Source organism: Thermothielavioides terrestris, chromosome 1 (assembly GCF_000226115.1).
Source record: "Thermothielavioides terrestris NRRL 8126 chromosome 1, complete sequence".
NCBI lineage: Eukaryota > Fungi > Ascomycota > Sordariomycetes > Sordariales > Chaetomiaceae > Thermothielavioides > Thermothielavioides terrestris.
This window is the reverse complement of record NC_016457.1, coordinates 5,360,357-5,377,330: the sequence shown is the minus strand read 5'-3', so window position 1 is coordinate 5,377,330 and position 16,974 is coordinate 5,360,357. Positions and strand designations below refer to the sequence as shown.

Here is a 16,974-nt window from a genome sequence, read left to right as displayed (position 1 = left end):
CACAAACATCCCGAAGCTGCACGAAGCTGCAGCTACTTGTTCTATTTTTCCGGGTGCATGAGATTTTGAAGAGCTGATCACCAGCCTGAATGTCTTAACCGAAACGGTAACGAATACCGTATATTGACTTTTACATCCAAAAATGAATCAAACAAGACCGATTCCTGTCCATCCCGAGTTGGCTGGACTTCTTCCAGGTTCTCTCAGAAAGTTGGCTCATGAGCATGAGAGAGCAACATCCCTGGACAACGGTAAAGCCGCAAACCCCCACTGCTAATGACCACCAGCATACGCCGAGTCATACCGATCTGGCAATCGCAGTATCCCCAATGGTAGTAACCTCGACAGCACCATGGTCATAGTTCTCGCATCTCACAAGAAAATAGACGGTGTTGTAACACTCCTTGCATTTTCTCATGCCGAAGGCGGCCCGAAACAGTGCTGCGATAGGCCGTTACAACGGCATTGGTTCAGGTTACGGCATATCATGCTCGAGGTGGTTGAGGTAGGCTGGCTATTACTCGCCCGCTTGGTCAACCTTCATTGACCAGGAAGTATTTGCTAGAAAGCTTGCAGCTCGTGAAAAGCCCAATCCCTATTGGAGAGATCCGGTTACACAAGTTCAACACCAACTACTGCAAGGGCCCCGCCCTGATCTTGGCCTATGGGGTAGAGATGGGGATAGAAGGTGGGTGACAGGTGTGGCTTGCCAACGGACGTTCATTTTGGGTTGGCTCCCCCAGACCAACACACAGCAGCCTTCCCCGCTTCTATCCGCCTTGGATCTTCTGAACTCCACCGTTACCGCCTCGTCTTCATACGATCTACGCTCCCCTGTCTGAATCAAGATGGTCATCAACTATAGCAAGTGGGTATGCTACTTTCCAGCACCACTGGCGGTTCGAAAGGAGAGTCACAGCCCGCCAACCGCAACTTTCGCAGGACGCTCTGGAGCTAAGCGACGACTCCGACATCGAGGTGCATCCCAATGTCGACAAGCGGTCGTTTATCAGGGCAAAGCAGCACCAAATCCACTTGGAGCGGCAGCAGCGAAAGGCCCAAATAAGCGCGCTCAGGCATGAGCGGATCATCAACGACGGCCTGTTGCAGCGGCTGCACACCCTGATCTCCACCCTACAATCGCAACAGGATGCGTCCACAGAGGCAAGCCCTGCCGACGTTGCGTTCCGCCTCATCATGGAATCGGCATCGAGCAAGCCTGACGAAGACTCCCCTCCGCCGCGCCCTGAAGGCGTGTTCCATGAGGATTCACCCCCTCAGCCTACTTATTCAAAGATGATGGTGACCGTTTTGGACGAAGTGAACAAGGAATTGGACGGAAGGCAACTACAGAAGGAGCAGCGCTACGAATCGTTTCTCCAAGAGCTGGACAGACATGTCCGCAAAATCCAGGACCTCCAAGCGGATCTGGGTAAGCGACTTGACGCCCTTGAGCAGCAGGAGTCCAAAAAGATCACCAGCGAGAGCTATCACGTTGGCTTCGACAGCTCGCATGTGAGCCGAGCTAAGCAGCCGGAGACATCGAAGGAGGCTCCGAGCGTGGAGCTGCTGAACCCAAACTACAAGCTCGCAGAGCCGAGCCTAGATTCGAGTGACCAAGTGACCCCGGATAGTTCTGAAGACAGCCTGGCAAAAAATCCGTGCGTCGCCTGCTGCAATGACGTTTGCTCAGATCCCCGAGTCCGACTACCGCGCCAGTCACGACTACATCGTCGCGCACCCGGAGATCGTCCAGAACGAGGCGGAGACGGATGCGCTTTTGATCGCAGCATACAACGCCGTGTTGGACGACAACGACAAGCGGCGGGCCAGGCGGTATGTGCACCAAGCACTGCTATTGCAGTACTGCCGAATGCTCGGGCGTGACGGGGTGGCGGCCTTCTTTCAGCGCATCGCGGCGCCGGGCCACAATGCAGGCCAGGTCTTTGAAACCGACGTCAACGAGAGGTTCCAGAAGATCTGCGAGATGGGAAGGCGGGACGCGAAGCAGCGGCTTCAAGGGGGCGAGGGTAGGGGAGAACAGCTCAATCCGGATCCAAGTGCCGGCAGCCGAGAGCGAGGACGAGGAGGAGAAGAGAGCGCGGGCTGTGTTCGAGACTTTTGCGCCCGAGATGCGGGCGGCGCTCGAGAGCGGGTCTCTGGACCAGGTAAATCAAGTCTTGGCCTCAATGAGCGTCTCGGAGGCAGAGAAAATGGTCGACCTGCTCAACCAGGTGAGGTCCCTTTGAATACCGGTATCAGCGGTTGACACAGCGCCTGGCCATACTGATTCTCGACAAAGGCTGGTTGTCTAAGCATTGAAAACGATATCGTCGACGCTACGACAGAAGAAGGGAAGCAGTTTCTGAGGGACATGGAGAAGGCTGCTCTGGCCGATTTGGAGCCTAGGGGCTCTGAGGAGACGGCACCCACGGAGACGGTTCCTGATCCGTAAGGAGTAATGAGAAGTACTGTGCGTCCTTGGTGTGTGATCCGTAGATTGCCAGTTCCGTCGTCAGGAATAAGATGCAGGACAACAGACTCACGTGGGGCGACCTGATGGTTGAACTAAAGGAGCTGGGGGTCGCCGAGACCGCTCAGTCTGATATGCAGTTGTCCGGCTATCATTTCATCGGATTTGTCCATCACGGTGGAGTCGCCCGTCTATTATCAGTCCATACGGGAGAAGCGAGGTCGGAGCTGTGATGACGGAGTAGCTTCTTTTGAATAGTTAAGTCAACCGCCAATGGTTCTCCTTTCACTCTCTCCACTGCGATGTCAGCTTCTAGTCTTCGCTGTTGTTCAACGGTGTGGTTTTGTATCAAACGGACTAGTCCGTGATATGTCAATGTCTTGGCAGGGGTAGGATATCGGCGTGGAGGGTTAGGGTTTGAAAGCGCATGGTGCACTTTCTTTTCACCTGCAAGATGAGGACTAAAAAAATGGAACGGAGAGTTGTTGTCAGAGATGGGAATGGATCAAGGATGACTCAATTGTGTGTATGTGCTCTATTACGGTCGAATTAAGATAGGAACTGGCTGCCGCTCTTGGGAGCCTTGCGCTAACGTAACTCCACAGTAAGATGATGAATGAATGCTGCCGGGGAAGGAGCGGAGCGGCCGGCTCGCTATCAACCACTTGCTGGCCGACTTACAAATCATCCAACAAGTGCCGGAAATGGCGTGCCCAAAATCTCACCTTTGCATCTCAATCGGCGTGTGATGCTCACTGAGACGTTCAGAAGAAATACATTTGCTGTCTCTTTTAAGCTTGCTATTTTTTGTGTTTAGCTGGCCCGTTGCCGCGGCATCCCGAGCGGTTTAGAACCCGGCAGCTGCACATTCGACTCCGGATCTCCCGGACACGCAATTAGCGGGCCCAGGGAAGAAACGACAGAGAAAAGATGACGACTGACCCCGAGCCGCGGCGGCCGGCCGGCACCGACAGCTGGGACACTTCGACTGCCGCCAGTGAGGAGACGCCCCTGCTGCGGTCCGACACCTCGAGTTCGCAAACTGCCCGGGATGTGTCTCCCGCGAGCCAGCGGCCACCCGGCGGCGACGGCGCCGCGGAGCAGCCCCTCGGCTGGAAGCGCACCGCATGCATCGTGCTCAGCATGTGGGCGCTCATCTTCTTGCAGGGTGAGTCCGTTACGGTGTTCTTCTAACGAGCACGGCCGCATAATTCGGTCCTGATGCCCACTGACTTCCCGCAGCTAGCAACATGAGCGGCATCTCCACCACCCAGTCCAACATCGCCGCCGACCTGGATGCCTACGAGTCGGCCATGTGGTTCACCAGCGCCTACATGATCAGCGTGTCCTCGGTGGCCCCGCTGGCCGGCAGGCTGTCCATGATCTTTTCGCCCGCCACCATGATCCTGCTGGCGTCTAATTGCTTCGCCTTAGGCGCCGCCGTCACCGCCGTGGCCCCGACCTTCGCCGTTTTCATCCTTGGGAGGGTCCTGCTGGGAATCGGGAGTGGTGGCATTATGACGCTCTGCATGATCCTTGTCATCCAGCTCACATCAAACAAGCGGCGGGGGCTGTGGATCGGCCTGACCAATGCTGTGGGTGGTAGCCCTTCGACATCCCGTGCGTCATCAGAGAACTGACGGTCCCAGGGTTTCACGATTGGCGTATCCTCGGGCGCTGTTGTATTTGGCGCCCTGCTGCCCGTGTTGGGCTGGGTAAGCGAGCTTGTGTTGCAACTCGGACGGAGTTTGACTGACCACCCAATCCACAGCGGCTCCTGTTTGCAGCTCAAGCCCCCTTAGCGCTCTTTGCCGGCCTGGCCGTCAGTCTGAGCATCCCTCCCTTCGCTGCCAACGGCAGCGTGAAGGACAAGACCACGCTGCAAAAGCTCGCAGGCCTTGACTACGCTGGTGCGGCCGCTTTGGTGCGCTAGTATCTCCTCTGCACGGAAGGACCGGGTTCTAACACCGCCTAGACTACAACGATCGTGCTGTTCCTCTACGGCCTGTCCGGCACCATCCAGCCGGTACCCATCCTGCTTTCCTTCGTCACCCTCGCCGTCTTTCTTGCTGTCGAGACCCGCGCCAGCGATCCCGTCATCCCGCTCTCGGTGCTCAAATCCCGCGGCGTCCTCCTCTCATGCTTTTCTCAGCTGGGCTTCATGGCCGCACGCTGGACCGTGCTGTTCTACGCGCCCATCTTTGTCCTCGCCGTCCGCGGCCTGTCGCCGGCCGTCTCCGGCTCGGTATTGATCCCCACCAACGCCGGCTTCGGCCTGGGCGGACTCATCGTCGGCGCGTTGCACATCCGCCACGCCGGGTCCTTCTGGCTGCCCGCGCTCGCGTCGCTGTCACTGTTCAGCGCCGCCCTGTTCGTGCTCGCTTTCGTGAGCAACGCGGCTGCGTCGGCTGGCGTGTATGTCGCCGTTGTCTTTCTCAACGGGTTGTGCACCGGTGCCGCGCTGAATTACACCCTCGCGCACCTCCTGCACCTGTCCAGTCCCGACGTGCACTTTATCGTCACTGGGCTGCTGTCCACCTTCCGCGGGTTTGCGGGTAGCTTTGGGACGGCCATTGGCGGTGGCGTCTTTACCCGGACGTTGCGCGGCGCGTTGACGGAGGGGTTCCGGAGGCTGGATGGCGGCGGAGAGCTGGACAAGGCGCGGGAGAAGCTGATCAGCGTGTTGATCGGCAGCCCGGCGGCGGTTTGGAAAGAGGGCGTCTTGAGCGCTCCCGAGAGGGCTGTAGCCGTGTTTGGATACGAGCGGGCGCTGGAGGTCCTGTACAAGTCGGCGGCCGCCGCGTGCGTGCTCGTGCTGGTCATGCAAGCTGGGACGGGCTGGACGGGGCCGGCGGAACAAGAAGAGGACGACGAGTTCGGGGAGGCGCTTGCCGAGGGAGACCGGACGATGGAGGCATAGATGCGGTCTCTCCCGACGTCTGTTTCTGTTTCACGTGCTAGATTACAAGGAGGCTTCGCAAGCATGCGGCGATGTCGATGCCGGGCGGATAATCTAATTTTGGAATGCGATCCCGTTGGTTATACTAGACTCGTGGATCTATACGACAGAGACCCTGCAGTGCCCGGTTACCTAGTATTCAAGGGCCTTACATACCGGTTTCACCCCGTTTCTTTTTGGGCTCGGTCTAAGCTGGCGTAACTCCGTTCACTCTCAAACCGCCCACAGACAGCGATCAACGACAGGGGCAATGCAAGCGCACCCCCAGGCCGTGCCACTACAAGACGAAGAACAAGCAAGCTTTCTACCCTGTCCGAGAGGAAGGAGTAAAACACAACGCTTGACACACCAACACCCAACGCTCCTTGCTATGTACGCGATGAACCCCAACCGCCTAAACGCCACACGGATCCTCTTCAAACGCTCCTCTAATCCTCTGGTATCCTCATCTCCAACACCACGCCTTCATAAACGCCCCATTAGTCCTCTAAAATCCTCGTATCCAGCTCCTGGTTCTCCCACGGCGCCTGTTCACGTTCACATCCCACCACCGTATCACCTGAATCTCGCCAGAAGCCACCATTCATAAACCACGAGTCCCTCGAGCGAGGCCAACCCGGCCCCAGCCGCTGCCCCAACAGACCCCCTTCACCGGCTCGCCCAACCTTATCATCCCCCTCCCCATCGGTCACCCCATCCACCGCCCTCTTCACCTCTCCGCCCTCCACATCCCCTTTCTTCGCCTGGTCCCCTCCCGCATCCCCGCCTTCCCTAATAACCTCAGCGTTCCCCCCACCCCGCCGATCAACCAGCCCCCTCCCCGCCAGAAACCCCGCCAGAAACCCCGGATACACCCCCGCGGCCGCAATCAGCGCAACCACAAGCCCCATCGCCATCCGGACCCTGCTGCTGCTATTGCTGCTCCCGCTGCTGCGCGTCACGATCCCGTACGCAACGAACGGCCACACCCCCGCCCCGCACCCGCCGGCCGTGATGCACGCCGCCGCGCGCCGGGTGCGCGCGCCCTGCCCGCGCAGGCCGAGGGCGAAGATCAGTGGCCAGACGGGGCCTTCGGCGAAGAAGAAGAGGACCGCCGGGAGGAGGAGGAGCGGGGGACCGCCGCCGGAGGCTGCGGCGGTGGCGGTAGGTGTGGAGGCGGGGTTTGGAGATGCTGCGGGGATGGTGGTGGGCACCGCGATGGCGATCAGCAGGGAGAGGGCGGCCAGGGCGAGGGACATGGCGAGGAGGGTGCGCGGGGCGGGGAGGAGGCGGCGGAGGCGGGTGTGCTGCGCGGCGGAGAGGGCGCAGAGGATGGCGGCGAGGAGGCGCGAGAGGGCGAAGGCGCTGTGCGTGAGCAGCATGAGGTAGGTGCGTGGCGGGAGCGGGGTGGCGGACGGCGGGGTCAGCGAGGTGAGCAGCGGCTCGAAGAGCAGGGACGCGGTTTCCTGCGCGGCGACGTAGCACCACTGGGCGAACACGGCGAGGGCGAGGGCCCAGGCGCGCAGGGACAGGCCGGCGAGGGAGCGCCGGCGCGGGTTGACGGGCAGGGCAGCGGCCAGGGCGGCCAGCTCGCTGTCGCGCACCTCGGGGAGTGGGGCGTAGTAGAAGACCAGGGCGAGCAGCACCGTCAGCAGGGTGACGGCCAGGTAGGTCCACTGGACGTCGATCAGCGAGGGGGAGGCGCCGGCGGCGGTGCCGGCGGCGGTGCTTCCGCCGCCGACGCGCGGGAAGAAGACGCGGTCGGCGAGCAGGCCGCTCAGCAGGCTGCCGACGGCCTGGATGGCCTGGGCCGCCAGCAGGCGGGCCTCGGCGTAGGCGGGCGGGCCGCACAGCGCCAGGTACGGGTTCGCGGCCGTCTCCAGCACGGCTAGGCCGAGCCCGACCACCATGCTGCTGAACATGAAGCCGCCGTAGGCGGCCAGCACGGCGGCGGGCCAGAACGTGATGGTGCCGATGCCGTAGATGAGCAGGCCGGAGATGAAGGCCGCCTTGAACCCGCCGACGCGGGCCTCGCCCACGACGGTTTCCCCCGTTTGCCCTCCTCCTCCCGCCGCTATACCCACCCCGACCTTCACCCGCTTCCGTGCCACCTCCCCGTTAACGGGGACATCACCACCACGCCCTTCCCCTGCCGCTGAACCCGAACCCGAGCGCGGACCCCAGTCCCTGGTCAACAACCACCCGCCCACCCCGGCGCCAAGCAGATACCCGCCGCCGAAATACGCGGCGGTCAGGCCGATGGTCTCGGCCTCCGACAGGCCCGCCACGGCGCCGGCGGCGCCGTTGAGAGTGTGCAGCAGGCCGTAGGAGAACCCCCACAGGAAGAAGAGCAGGGTCGGCAGGGCGGCGGCGCGCAGCGCCTCGCGCGCGGTGAGCGAGGGCAGCGACTTGCGCCGCGCGGCCGGGGCGAGGCTGGCGAAGGTGACGGTGACGGCCGTGCTGCTGCTGCTTGCGTCGCTGCTGCTGCTGCTGCTGCTGTTGCCGCGGACCAGGGCAGGGGCAGGGGCAGGGGCGGGCGTGGCGGGGGAGAGGAGGGGGAGGAGGGAGCGGAGTTTGGAGGAGGCGGGGTTGCGGTGGTGGGCGGTGGTGGTGGTCCTGGTGGTGGAGCTGGCGGTGGTGCTGGGATCGACCAGCATGCACGGCAGCACGCGCTTGACGAGCGGCTTGAGGGTCGGGACGCAGGCGCAGACGATGCCGACGTTGACCTCGACGGTGGACCACATCAGCGCCAGCGAGGCGTTCCACGAGAAGTCGGCGACCTGGTCGTACTGGGCCGACGGGTCGGACGGCGGGCTCGTCGGCACGTGCTGTATGGCGCGCTGCAGGTAGAAGATGCGCACGACGTCGACGACGGCCACGAAGATGCCGAGCGCGAAGGTGGCGACCAGGATGGTCTTCTGGCGCTGCGGCAGCCGCACGCCGGTCAGCACGGGGATCGGCAGCGCCAGGACGGCGAGGTCGGTGACGATGTTGACCGGGGCCGAGCAGATGAACTCGGTCAGCAGCGGGATGCAGCGCGCCGGCGGCACATCGACGTCCCAGGCCGCCCCGGTCGGCGCGCACCGGAAGATGTTGAGGAAGGTCAGGATGGTCCCCGAGACGTTGACCACGCCGAGCACGACCCACGAGGCCAGACGCAGCACCCGATGCGTGTTCTTGGACAGGCGCAGGTAGAAGATGAGAATCGACGTCTTGGTCGCCATCAGCGCCGGGTTCTGTTCCCCGAGTCAGTCAGCCAGCCCAGCCATCCTGCTCTCACACACACATCACTGTCACATTTCGGCTCAGGGGGAATAATAACACACATATAGAATCGAGAACACAAATTCGCACAACCGCAACCCGGCCTTGCTCTCTGGGTCGATGTCGCGGTCATGCCGGCCCAGGCCGTGCTTCACCCCGACGTCGATGCTCATGCTTAGGAACGCGGCGATCAGCCAGGCCAGCACGATCACGTAGTCGCAGCCGGCGGTGCGGCGCACGATGGCGACGCGCGAGACCAGGCGGGCGGCCACGAAGAACGTCGCCAGCGCCAGGGTGGCCGTCGTGACGGCGAAGACGGCCGGCCCGCGGTCCGGCAACGGGCCGACCCCACGTGGCTGCGCGACATGTTGTTGTGCTGCTGCTGCTGCGGCCGATGCCCGCGATGCTGGTGCCGACATGGCGGTCTGCGGGTGAAGGAACGGCAATTGTCTTTGTAGCGGCCGGGTCTGTCGTTACGGTCGCGGAGTAGCACGGCTTATCTGAGCTGGCGGTAGGCTACCGGCAACCACGGCCAGCAAGGAGAGAGGAGGGAGGCCATCGAACAGAGTCCCGGTGGCGGTGTTGGGGTGATAGCTGCCAGTTCGGCCATCTCCGCTCCCCGTTTGCCCTCGAACTGCCGTGAGTGAGTCGATCCCCATGGGCCGTGAAACGTCGGTGAGCGGGGTCGAGGCCTTGGATGCTCACCGACCGATCTCGACTTGCATCCCTGAACAGCCTGTTCAGCTGGATGAAACGGACAGGAGGCCGTGAGCAGTGAGTCGCGAGTCAGTGATGCGGGCTTCCATGGATGGACCCTGGTGGAGCACGTTCAACGGGGAAGCGCCGAAACAGCGCGGAGAGAATCTAGATGGACGGACTCGAGAAGCTACACGGTACAGCGGAAACGAGCACAGGGGGTACTCGGGGGGTGAAGCTGGAAGGGGTGGTCCAACACCGCATGTGGATGGTTGAAGTCCGAATAAGAAGACAAGGGCGCTCCCGTCTCTTCCGTGGTCGAGGTCCTGTTCTGTTCTGGGTCTGCAGCAGCACCGCCGTGATTCCCCGCGCAGCGGGTCCTGGAAAAAGTCAACATCCATGAACGTTCGCACTGGACGACTCGTAGCGCTCACATGGCGTTTGGCCAACGAGGAGGTGGCGAAAGTCGTTCGGACATAATGCGGACGACGATGGCAGCGGCAACATCGGATGGGAGAGGGTTGGAGCCACGGTCGTGTGTCCACGATCTTCTGTGGTATATACCTGCATACTATCTTTTGCAGGATGAAGAAGCAGGATGCAGATGATGGTGGTGATGATTGCGATGTGTGGAAGATGGCGGATGTGGTGGAAAACCACAGTGGCCAGGATAAGGTGGGTGGATGACCCACAAAGGAGGTGTCCCACACCTCACATCTTTTCTTTCGTCAGCCAGGGCAGATACACTTTGAAGAACAGTGGCAGATTGGCGGGCTTGAATTGATTGAGGCTGGTGGTGGTGGGTGGTAGGATGGTTCAGTGGCCCAGCTCCCAAGCCTAGACTGCCCTAAAATAAGCCATATCCATGCTGTGCACCGTGCCTTCTAACAACCTGTACAATAGGTACCTTACAGTTGACTCTCTCCATCTTCATAAGCACATGGCCCATGCTCCAAACCAAACGCTCCAGATACACCAGCCGATGTCAAGGAAGCTTAAACTTACTACGCAGTACATGTCCACAAGATAGCCGCAGCCTGCATGATCCAATTGCTCGTTATATTTATTATCCTACCGTATTGTGCCTAGACCCCAGTCCCCGAACCCAACTGGTATGTTATACAAGTAATCAATCCCTTCGCAAGCGCCGTCATCCAACTCCACGCTCTGCAACGTAACTTAGCCCCCCTTTCGCCGCCCCGCGTTATGTTCAAGGGTATCTCGACTAAACACGCCTACCCACCCCTCCCACATTCCCCCCATCAGCAGCTTCCTTGGAAATTTCCTCTTCCCAGCATACACCCAGGGACCGTCTGTTGAACCATCCGTCCCCACTGACAACCCCCCCTCCCCTTACCCCGCCCGGGCGCATGATCACCCCGTACTCGGCGCCCCGTTCAGAAAGAAATCCAGCTCGTGCCCGGCCCCCATCATCGACTCGTTCTCCGCCAGCTGCTCCAGCAGGCTGAGGAACGGATCCTTCTCCTCGCCGGGGCCCGTCGTCGCCGCGCTCTCGTTCGGGCTGGTGTCGTCCAACCCGCCGGCGGCGGCAGCAGCAGCAGGCCTTCCATTCGCTGCGCCCTCGGCGTCGCCGCCGCCGCCGCCGGCGGCGGCTGCCCCGCCGTGCCACGGCGTGGGCGTCGAGAACGCGTTCGTCGCCATGCCGCCTAGCATCGGATCGAACCCTGGCGTGGCGCCGCCGCTCGGCGTTGTTGAGCCGGGCAGCTGGCCGAAGCTGAAGGAGGGGCTGAACGCGCTGGCGCCGTTGCTGAGGCCGCCGCCGAACCCGTGCGGCATGTCGCTGGTGTGGTTGTTGCCCTGGCCGTTGCTGAGCGGGAAGCCGGCCAGCCCGTCCGGGCTCGCGCCTCCGTGGTTCCCGGCCCTGGAACCGTGCGAGATGCTCATCTGTCGGTCTTGCTGGGCAAGCCCGTGCGGGGAAGCGAGCGAGGTGGGCGTGTGGAGGATCCCCGGTGATGGTTGTTGGGGCGGCAGCGACGCTGGCGAGAACAGCGGCCGATTATTGACGCCCGACGGCGTGGGTAATGACGGAGTTGGCGGCGGATTCATGCCGTTGCTGGTGTTCAGCGAGAGGAGGCTCTTGAGCTCCGGTCTCGGGCGGCCTGACGGAGCCGTGTTCTTTCGCTTGAGGCTCGGTCGAGCCGGTCCGGGGTCGGCTGCGTTGAGGCGCGGCGCGTAGAGCCCCTGGCCGGGATACGTGTCGGCGGTGAAGTCCACAACGACATCGGCAAGACTCAGGTTTGCAGCGTCGAAGCTGAAGCTCTGCCCTCCCGGACCGCCGATGTTCGAATACCGGTCGAAGAAATCCTCCAGTTGGAATACCGGCGAGTACCGCATGGGGCTCTGAGAGAGGCTCTTGACGAGCTCCGAGTGCGCGTTGTAGATCTGCTGCAGCGTCTCGCGCTGGTGCTGCACGCTCGCCCACGCGTATCGGAGCTCGCTCAGCTGCTGCATCTCGCGCGACAAGAAATCCGCCGACGAGCTGAAGACGCTGACGTCTCCGGCGTTGCCGCCCCTGCTGTAATGCGCGCCGTGGATATGGACCGTGCCGGCGGTGCAGATGCAGTAGCCCACGAACGATGGCCACTCGATCGACGCCGTCTGCCGGCCGAGTTCGACCAGCTCTGCGATGGCGTTGGCGTGGAGGAAGCACATGTTCGTGGCTTCGATCTGCCACGACTGGTGCTGCCCAGACCCTGCCAGCTCTGCCAGGTCGATCGGAAGAAAGGGGCGGTAGATGAGGCAGTGGATGAGGTGGTAGATCAGCTTGCTGAGGACGAGCACCGTGGAATCTGCTTGGCCGAAGAGCGACTCCACGCTGGAGAAGGCGTCTTGGGTGCCCGATGCCCACAAGTCCAGGTCCTGGCGGATCTTGGATAGGTTGGACAGCGAGTGCCAAGGGAAGTGAGAGTCGCCCTTGACACCGCCCGCGGCCAGGTACTGATTGGTCGTGCCTAGGATGCGACAGATATCGATCAGCATCCCGCTGCTTCCTTGAGACTTCTTTCCGCCGCCCTGAAGGTGCTGCAGAGTGGTGTAACTCTGGAAGAAATCGCCTTCGACGGGTAGCGAACCGGGGCTTGGAAACCAGCAGGGGAGCCGTAAAAGGATCGCCCTGTCCGAGATGAGGGCAGGACGTTTCGAGCCGCATGACAGAAACCGGTCGAGCAGATAACAGGTCCAGAACAATTTTCGCCGCGTTTCTCGTTCGGTCGGGGTGACGCGGGCATTGAAATCCATCTCCCGGTGCAGCTCGAGAGCCATGGCCATCCCGACAGCGGTCGCTGGCGACGAAGTCAGTCTGCCAGTCCTCCAGTGGGGGATAGTAAATCTCCATACTTAGCAACATGTATGCTTTCTTGCCCTTCCCGGACGCTGTGAAGGCCGTCACCAACAGCACCAGCGTCTGCAAGGCATCAACAGAAGGCTCGTCCGTGTCGACTGCCAGCCTAGCCTTGGCCGCGTACTCCTCGCTGAGTTTCACCGCGGCTTGGTAGCCGCTCGGATGAGGCGCATACCGCGCGGCCACGGCATAGATGGCGAAGACCAAGTAGCTGGGCACTTGGTTGAGCTGCAGCCTTTGCCGCAAGGTGGACTCATCGAATACGTGGAACGGCTTGTCGTGAAAGCGGGCGAAATAGATATCCAGCAAGGCGTCGGGAGGGATTTCGTGGGCCGGCTCACTCCGGCAAGTCAGTGAGACGCGACGTAAGGGTGATGTTCGGGATGCTTACCTCCGTTGGGGACGGGGAGGCACTGCCGAATCCTGGGATTCCTGAGTGGGCTCGGCCTTTGCACCGGCGATAGAACTTGAGTCTGGATGAGTGGAACTAGAAGCGTCGGGTGCACTGTCGACAGCACTGTCGGAGCCCGGGGCGTCTGACTCGGTCTTCTTTTCCTTCAGCCGAGCCTCGAGCCCGTCGACCCTCTTGAGGAGCGCTTCCAAAACGTCCGTTTTCGGGCCCCTCTTCTTCGGGACAGCGTCTGCAACGTTTGGTATGAGTAAACAAACGAGGAGGTGAAGATGGGTCCTGCAATCGCCTGGAAACAACCTACCATAAATGCAGGGACACTGAAAGACCTGACATGCCTCACAGGCCGGACGGAGACGGTTGCACTTGATCTACAGTTACAGTCCCGAAACCGCATTAGCCCAAAGGCATCGGACGCACAAGGGATGTCCGGGCTGTATGAACCCCGTGAACTGTCGAGATGATCGGACGTACCTTACGCTTCCGACATGACTTGCAGTTCATCGACTCCCGTGGTTCATTACTGAGTCGGCGGGTAGGAAGCCGTTCGATGCTGACTTGCGGTCGCGGCATGGGGGTCAGGGGCATCCGAGGAAGCGCGGGCACGGCCCCAGGATCGAAGGGCTGCGCCATTGCTGCTAGGGCGTCTCTACGACAGGAGTCTGGCGGCGTTGAGTGGCGGGCTCTCCCCGGAAAACTGTAAGCTGGGCAGTCACCGGGTCCTTCGGGGCATGGCTCCTTGCGACGGTTGCGTCTGGGTCACGGCAGAGGGGCAGTCTTTGCCAAGACGAGAACGGTAGATGTGGCATCAACTGGCGAGTCAAGCTCGACTCCGCTTGTATCTCTTTTGGGTCGCGGTGGCAGTCAAGGGCGCCGTACGAGAATCAGAGCCGCGAGCGCACTTCCGAGCGCTTCGTTGCCGTCCTGATGCTGGGCGATTGCTCCAATCCGTCATGCGTCCACTGCCGAAGCGGATGCTGTGGCGGTCTTCCAATTCCTCACCAGCGCCAGGCCCTAGCCCGAGCCTCCCAATCCGGGTGCCTCTTTTCCTCCAAAATTGTGCAGGGAATATAATACCAGGCGTCAATGTGAGCACGCGAGCCGCGAGTGGAGCTCGGGAGCAGCGATGCAGATCCTGGACGACGTCAACGCAACACTGTTGTTGGGATAGTTGTCGGGTCGAGCAGCGGCCAACTCATGCTGTGCTGGCGGACGAAGAGGAAAGGTGGTTGAGAAAATGACGAGGAATCGGCTAAGCATCCGGGTGTGTGAAAGGGGCAACGGTGCCTTTTTTGGGGCGACCGGTTCAGGCCCTGTCCTGGGATTTAAACGGGGTTTCCCTCACTTCATCCAGCCCAGACCGGGGTCGGAGGTCATGGGGCAATTCCTTAGTTATCCACCGAATTTTTCTTGGAAGGCTTTGCACTCCATGCACACCGGCGGGCGGTGATGGTTTGCTGTTTGTCCTCTTTGATGTGGCGTTTGCACACGACGGGCTCGGCCGAAGATGGCTGGCTACAAGACAAGCAGGAGAGTAGTGTTGGGGGATTCAATTGCTGGGGGGCATAGGCCAGCAGGACCACCAGCAGCCCATGCTCAGGGACAAAAGAGCATCGACGCTTAAGTAAGATCAGTTAGATCCTAGGATGAGAGAATCAACAAGCTCGGTTGCCAGATTTTTGGGTCGAGAGCCGAAGGACAAACGCAGCTTGTCCATCCCCAGTCTCACCGTTGCAACCCCGGGCACTCGCTTCAGATGAGATGGGTGGTGGGTGTCGGGGGTGGTGGCCTGCTGGATCGTGCGGGGACGGGAGGTGAGATGTGGGGTATGTGGAGAGGGAGGTGGGCATGTTTGGAATACCGGGGCATGTCTGGGCGAGAACGTTGCCTGATTCGACCTAAAGCCGAAAGCGAGCTAGACACTGGAACGGTATACGGCTTCCGTATGAGTCCCGACAACGGGACACACGCCTCGCGCACACTGGCACCTTACATGCAGGCACATACGATGTACGGAACACTCCATCATCGAAATCGTCCATTTTGGGATGGCATGCGGCATTGCTGTTCATGGCTGCCCCGGGGTTGCAATATCCAGCCGTTTGCCGCTCCAATGGCAGCCTGCCGGTAGCTAGTCCCCCGCCAGCCTGCACGAACGGGGTCAATCTTGAGAGGGCTGCGTCCCATGTTCCGGCGGCGTCCCATTGACTACACGAGGCTTGGCCTCGGGCTCGTTCACCACCGCGGTGCACTACCTCGGGTGAACGCAGGCCCGCCGGCTTCGAATTTCTGCTGCCCGTCTTCCCCGTCCTCCTCGTGACAGAGCTTCGGCTGGGCTTGTGCTTCCGGTCCGCCCATGGTGCTCCGGCACCTGCTGCACTGCACGGTCGGTCCCTTGTTGGGAAATATGGACAGATTCCGTATAAGTTACCTGGAGCTGTGCTGCAGTGGCAACGACTGTCCGTGCTGCTGCTCGCTTAGGCGCTACTAACCGTTCCTGCACCCCGCAAATCTCGGTCCTGCGTCGCTACCCCCCACCGCTTCCGATGATCCTTGACGTTGGAGCCGTGGTCAATGTCGACACTACCACCAGCTCTTGCTGCTCTACCAACTACCGGCAATCTGGTTCTGACCGTTGATCACAGAAAGGCTACCAGAGGGCTGAAACGTTTGTGCGGCTTCTGGCCTTGGTATGTATTAGACTGTCTATTACACCTTACCCTCCTGCTCTTCACCAACCGAACAGTCACTCCTTTGCCAACCCCTTCGCTTTGCGGGGTTCCGAGGCCGACGCAACTTCGCTTCCGGCATCTGCTTCGTAGCGCTGAACAGCGTGGTAGTGCGTCGTCGCAGGCGGCAGATGGAGAAGCTGGTGCTGGATGCCAAGCTGAGGACTTCACATCACGCTTCTCCTCACGATCAAGCGCCCGTCGTTGAGCTCCTCATCATGTGGGTGCGCATCGTGTGGGTGCCGTCCCGCAACACCTATCGGACCGAAACGGCTCGGTCTGTTGCCTCCGACTGAAGACCTGGGAGCTGGGTGCCGCATGCTTTCGCTTGCACCGGGACGGCCTCCCGACAAGCCAGGGGCCTTCCTAAGCGACGTTCCACAAGATGCCTCTCTCTTGTCCTGTCCACCGGGGCCTGGCAGACCGTATTTTCTATATCTCGGCGGTAAATATGCCGAACAAGAGCCCGTGGGTTGACTTAAGAGTGCAGCCAATATAATACCAGCAGCTCCCGTCCAACCAGCCCCAAGGTAAACGCTCCTACCATTGTTTCCTTTTCACCTCGACTGCAGTCAGAAGACAGGCTGTAGTTGGCTTTCTGCATTTTTTGCAGTTCGCCAAACAATCCTGAAACCACCTCAGGGTACATACCATGGCACGAACCCAAGAGCCCATCCCGCGTCCCTGTTAAGCACAGGGTGGCCCAAGCCGAGCCCCTGGCACCTCGTCACCCACAAGATGCAGTGTAGATGGCCGATAATTGGTTCGACACTCAGCCCAGAGAGATAGAGCACACACGCGAGCTTTCTATGCCCATACTCAGATGGGAAAACAACGGATATCACCTTAACCGATTTGTCTGGTGTATTTAGGATGCCCCTCGTCTCTCCTTGCTCCGTTCCCTCCCTGCCCACCACCTACCTCCCTGTAACTACCAAAAATATGCACCGTCATTGCGTCCCTGGCTGGGGGTCAGGAAGGAAGGGAGTCAGGAAGAAAAAACCTGGAATGTCAACAAGCCGCGGCGCTCTCGCTTGTTCATCAACCGACAACACGTCTTGCCTACCTCTCTTTCAACCTCCTCTAGCACCAGGTGAGAACGAG

General features: G+C 60.8%; 4 protein-coding genes across 4 annotated transcripts; 2 read left to right on the top strand and 2 right to left on the bottom strand.

Annotated features, from left to right (window-relative positions):
• Positions 1–788: 788 nt before the first annotated feature.
• THITE_162931 (uncharacterized protein) lies at positions 789–2,455 on the top strand (the record flags this gene model as incomplete). The annotated part of the gene is made up of 5 exons (XM_003649844.1): positions 789–872; positions 943–1,620; positions 1,694–2,030; positions 2,062–2,234; positions 2,303–2,455. Exons 1-5 carry the CDS (start codon positions 849–851, stop codon positions 2,453–2,455), a joined length of 1,365 nt encoding a protein of 454 aa, XP_003649892.1. The 5' UTR covers positions 789–848.
• Positions 2,456–3,146: 691 nt separating this feature from the next.
• On the top strand, positions 3,147–5,538 carry THITE_2108988 (uncharacterized protein). Its single transcript, XM_003649843.1, has 5 exons — positions 3,147–3,641; positions 3,716–4,068; positions 4,123–4,188; positions 4,245–4,397; positions 4,449–5,538. The coding sequence occupies exons 1-5, from the start codon at positions 3,404–3,406 to the stop codon at positions 5,391–5,393; spliced, it is 1,755 nt and encodes a 584-aa protein (XP_003649891.1). The 5' UTR covers positions 3,147–3,403; the 3' UTR covers positions 5,394–5,538.
• Positions 5,539–5,911: 373 nt separating this feature from the next.
• THITE_2074633 (uncharacterized protein) lies at positions 5,912–9,094 on the bottom strand (the record flags this gene model as incomplete). Its single annotated transcript, XM_003649842.1, has 3 exons — positions 5,912–7,473; positions 7,579–8,647; positions 8,738–9,094. The coding sequence occupies 3 exons, from the start codon at positions 9,092–9,094 to the stop codon at positions 5,912–5,914; spliced, it is 2,988 nt and encodes a 995-aa protein (XP_003649890.1).
• Positions 9,095–10,647: 1,553 nt separating this feature from the next.
• Positions 10,648–14,076, bottom strand: THITE_2108982 (uncharacterized protein). Its single transcript, XM_003649841.1, has 5 exons — positions 13,616–14,076; positions 13,446–13,512; positions 13,124–13,373; positions 12,729–13,072; positions 10,648–12,673 (listed from the first exon to the last, which is right to left on the bottom strand). The coding sequence occupies exons 1-5, from the start codon at positions 13,772–13,774 to the stop codon at positions 10,746–10,748; spliced, it is 2,748 nt and encodes a 915-aa protein (XP_003649889.1). The 5' UTR covers positions 13,775–14,076; the 3' UTR covers positions 10,648–10,745.
• Between the last annotated feature and the right edge of the window lie 2,898 nt (positions 14,077–16,974).

What these genes read in the sequence shown, in the direction of transcription:
- THITE_2108988 (XM_003649843.1), top strand. Translation starts at nt 3,404, where the DNA reads ATGACGACTGACCCCGAGCCGCGGCGGCCGGCCGGCACCGACAGCTGG. An exon ending in GGCGCTCATCTTCTTGCAGG is followed by an intron (nt 3,642 to 3,715) that starts GTGAGTCCGTTA and finishes GACTTCCCGCAG; the next exon opens with CTAGCAACATGAGCGGCATC. An exon ending in TGCTGCCCGTGTTGGGCTGG is followed by an intron (nt 4,189 to 4,244) that starts GTAAGCGAGCTT and finishes CCCAATCCACAG; the next exon opens with CGGCTCCTGTTTGCAGCTCA.
- THITE_2108982 (XM_003649841.1), bottom strand. Translation starts at nt 13,774, where the DNA reads ATGGCGCAGCCCTTCGATCCTGGGGCCGTGCCCGCGCTTCCTCGGATG. An exon ending in AGTCATGTCGGAAGCGTAAG is followed by an intron (nt 13,513 to 13,615) that starts GTACGTCCGATC and finishes CTGTAACTGTAG; the next exon opens with ATCAAGTGCAACCGTCTCCG. An exon ending in GAAAGCATACATGTTGCTAA is followed by an intron (nt 12,674 to 12,728) that starts GTATGGAGATTT and finishes CTTCGTCGCCAG; the next exon opens with CGACCGCTGTCGGGATGGCC.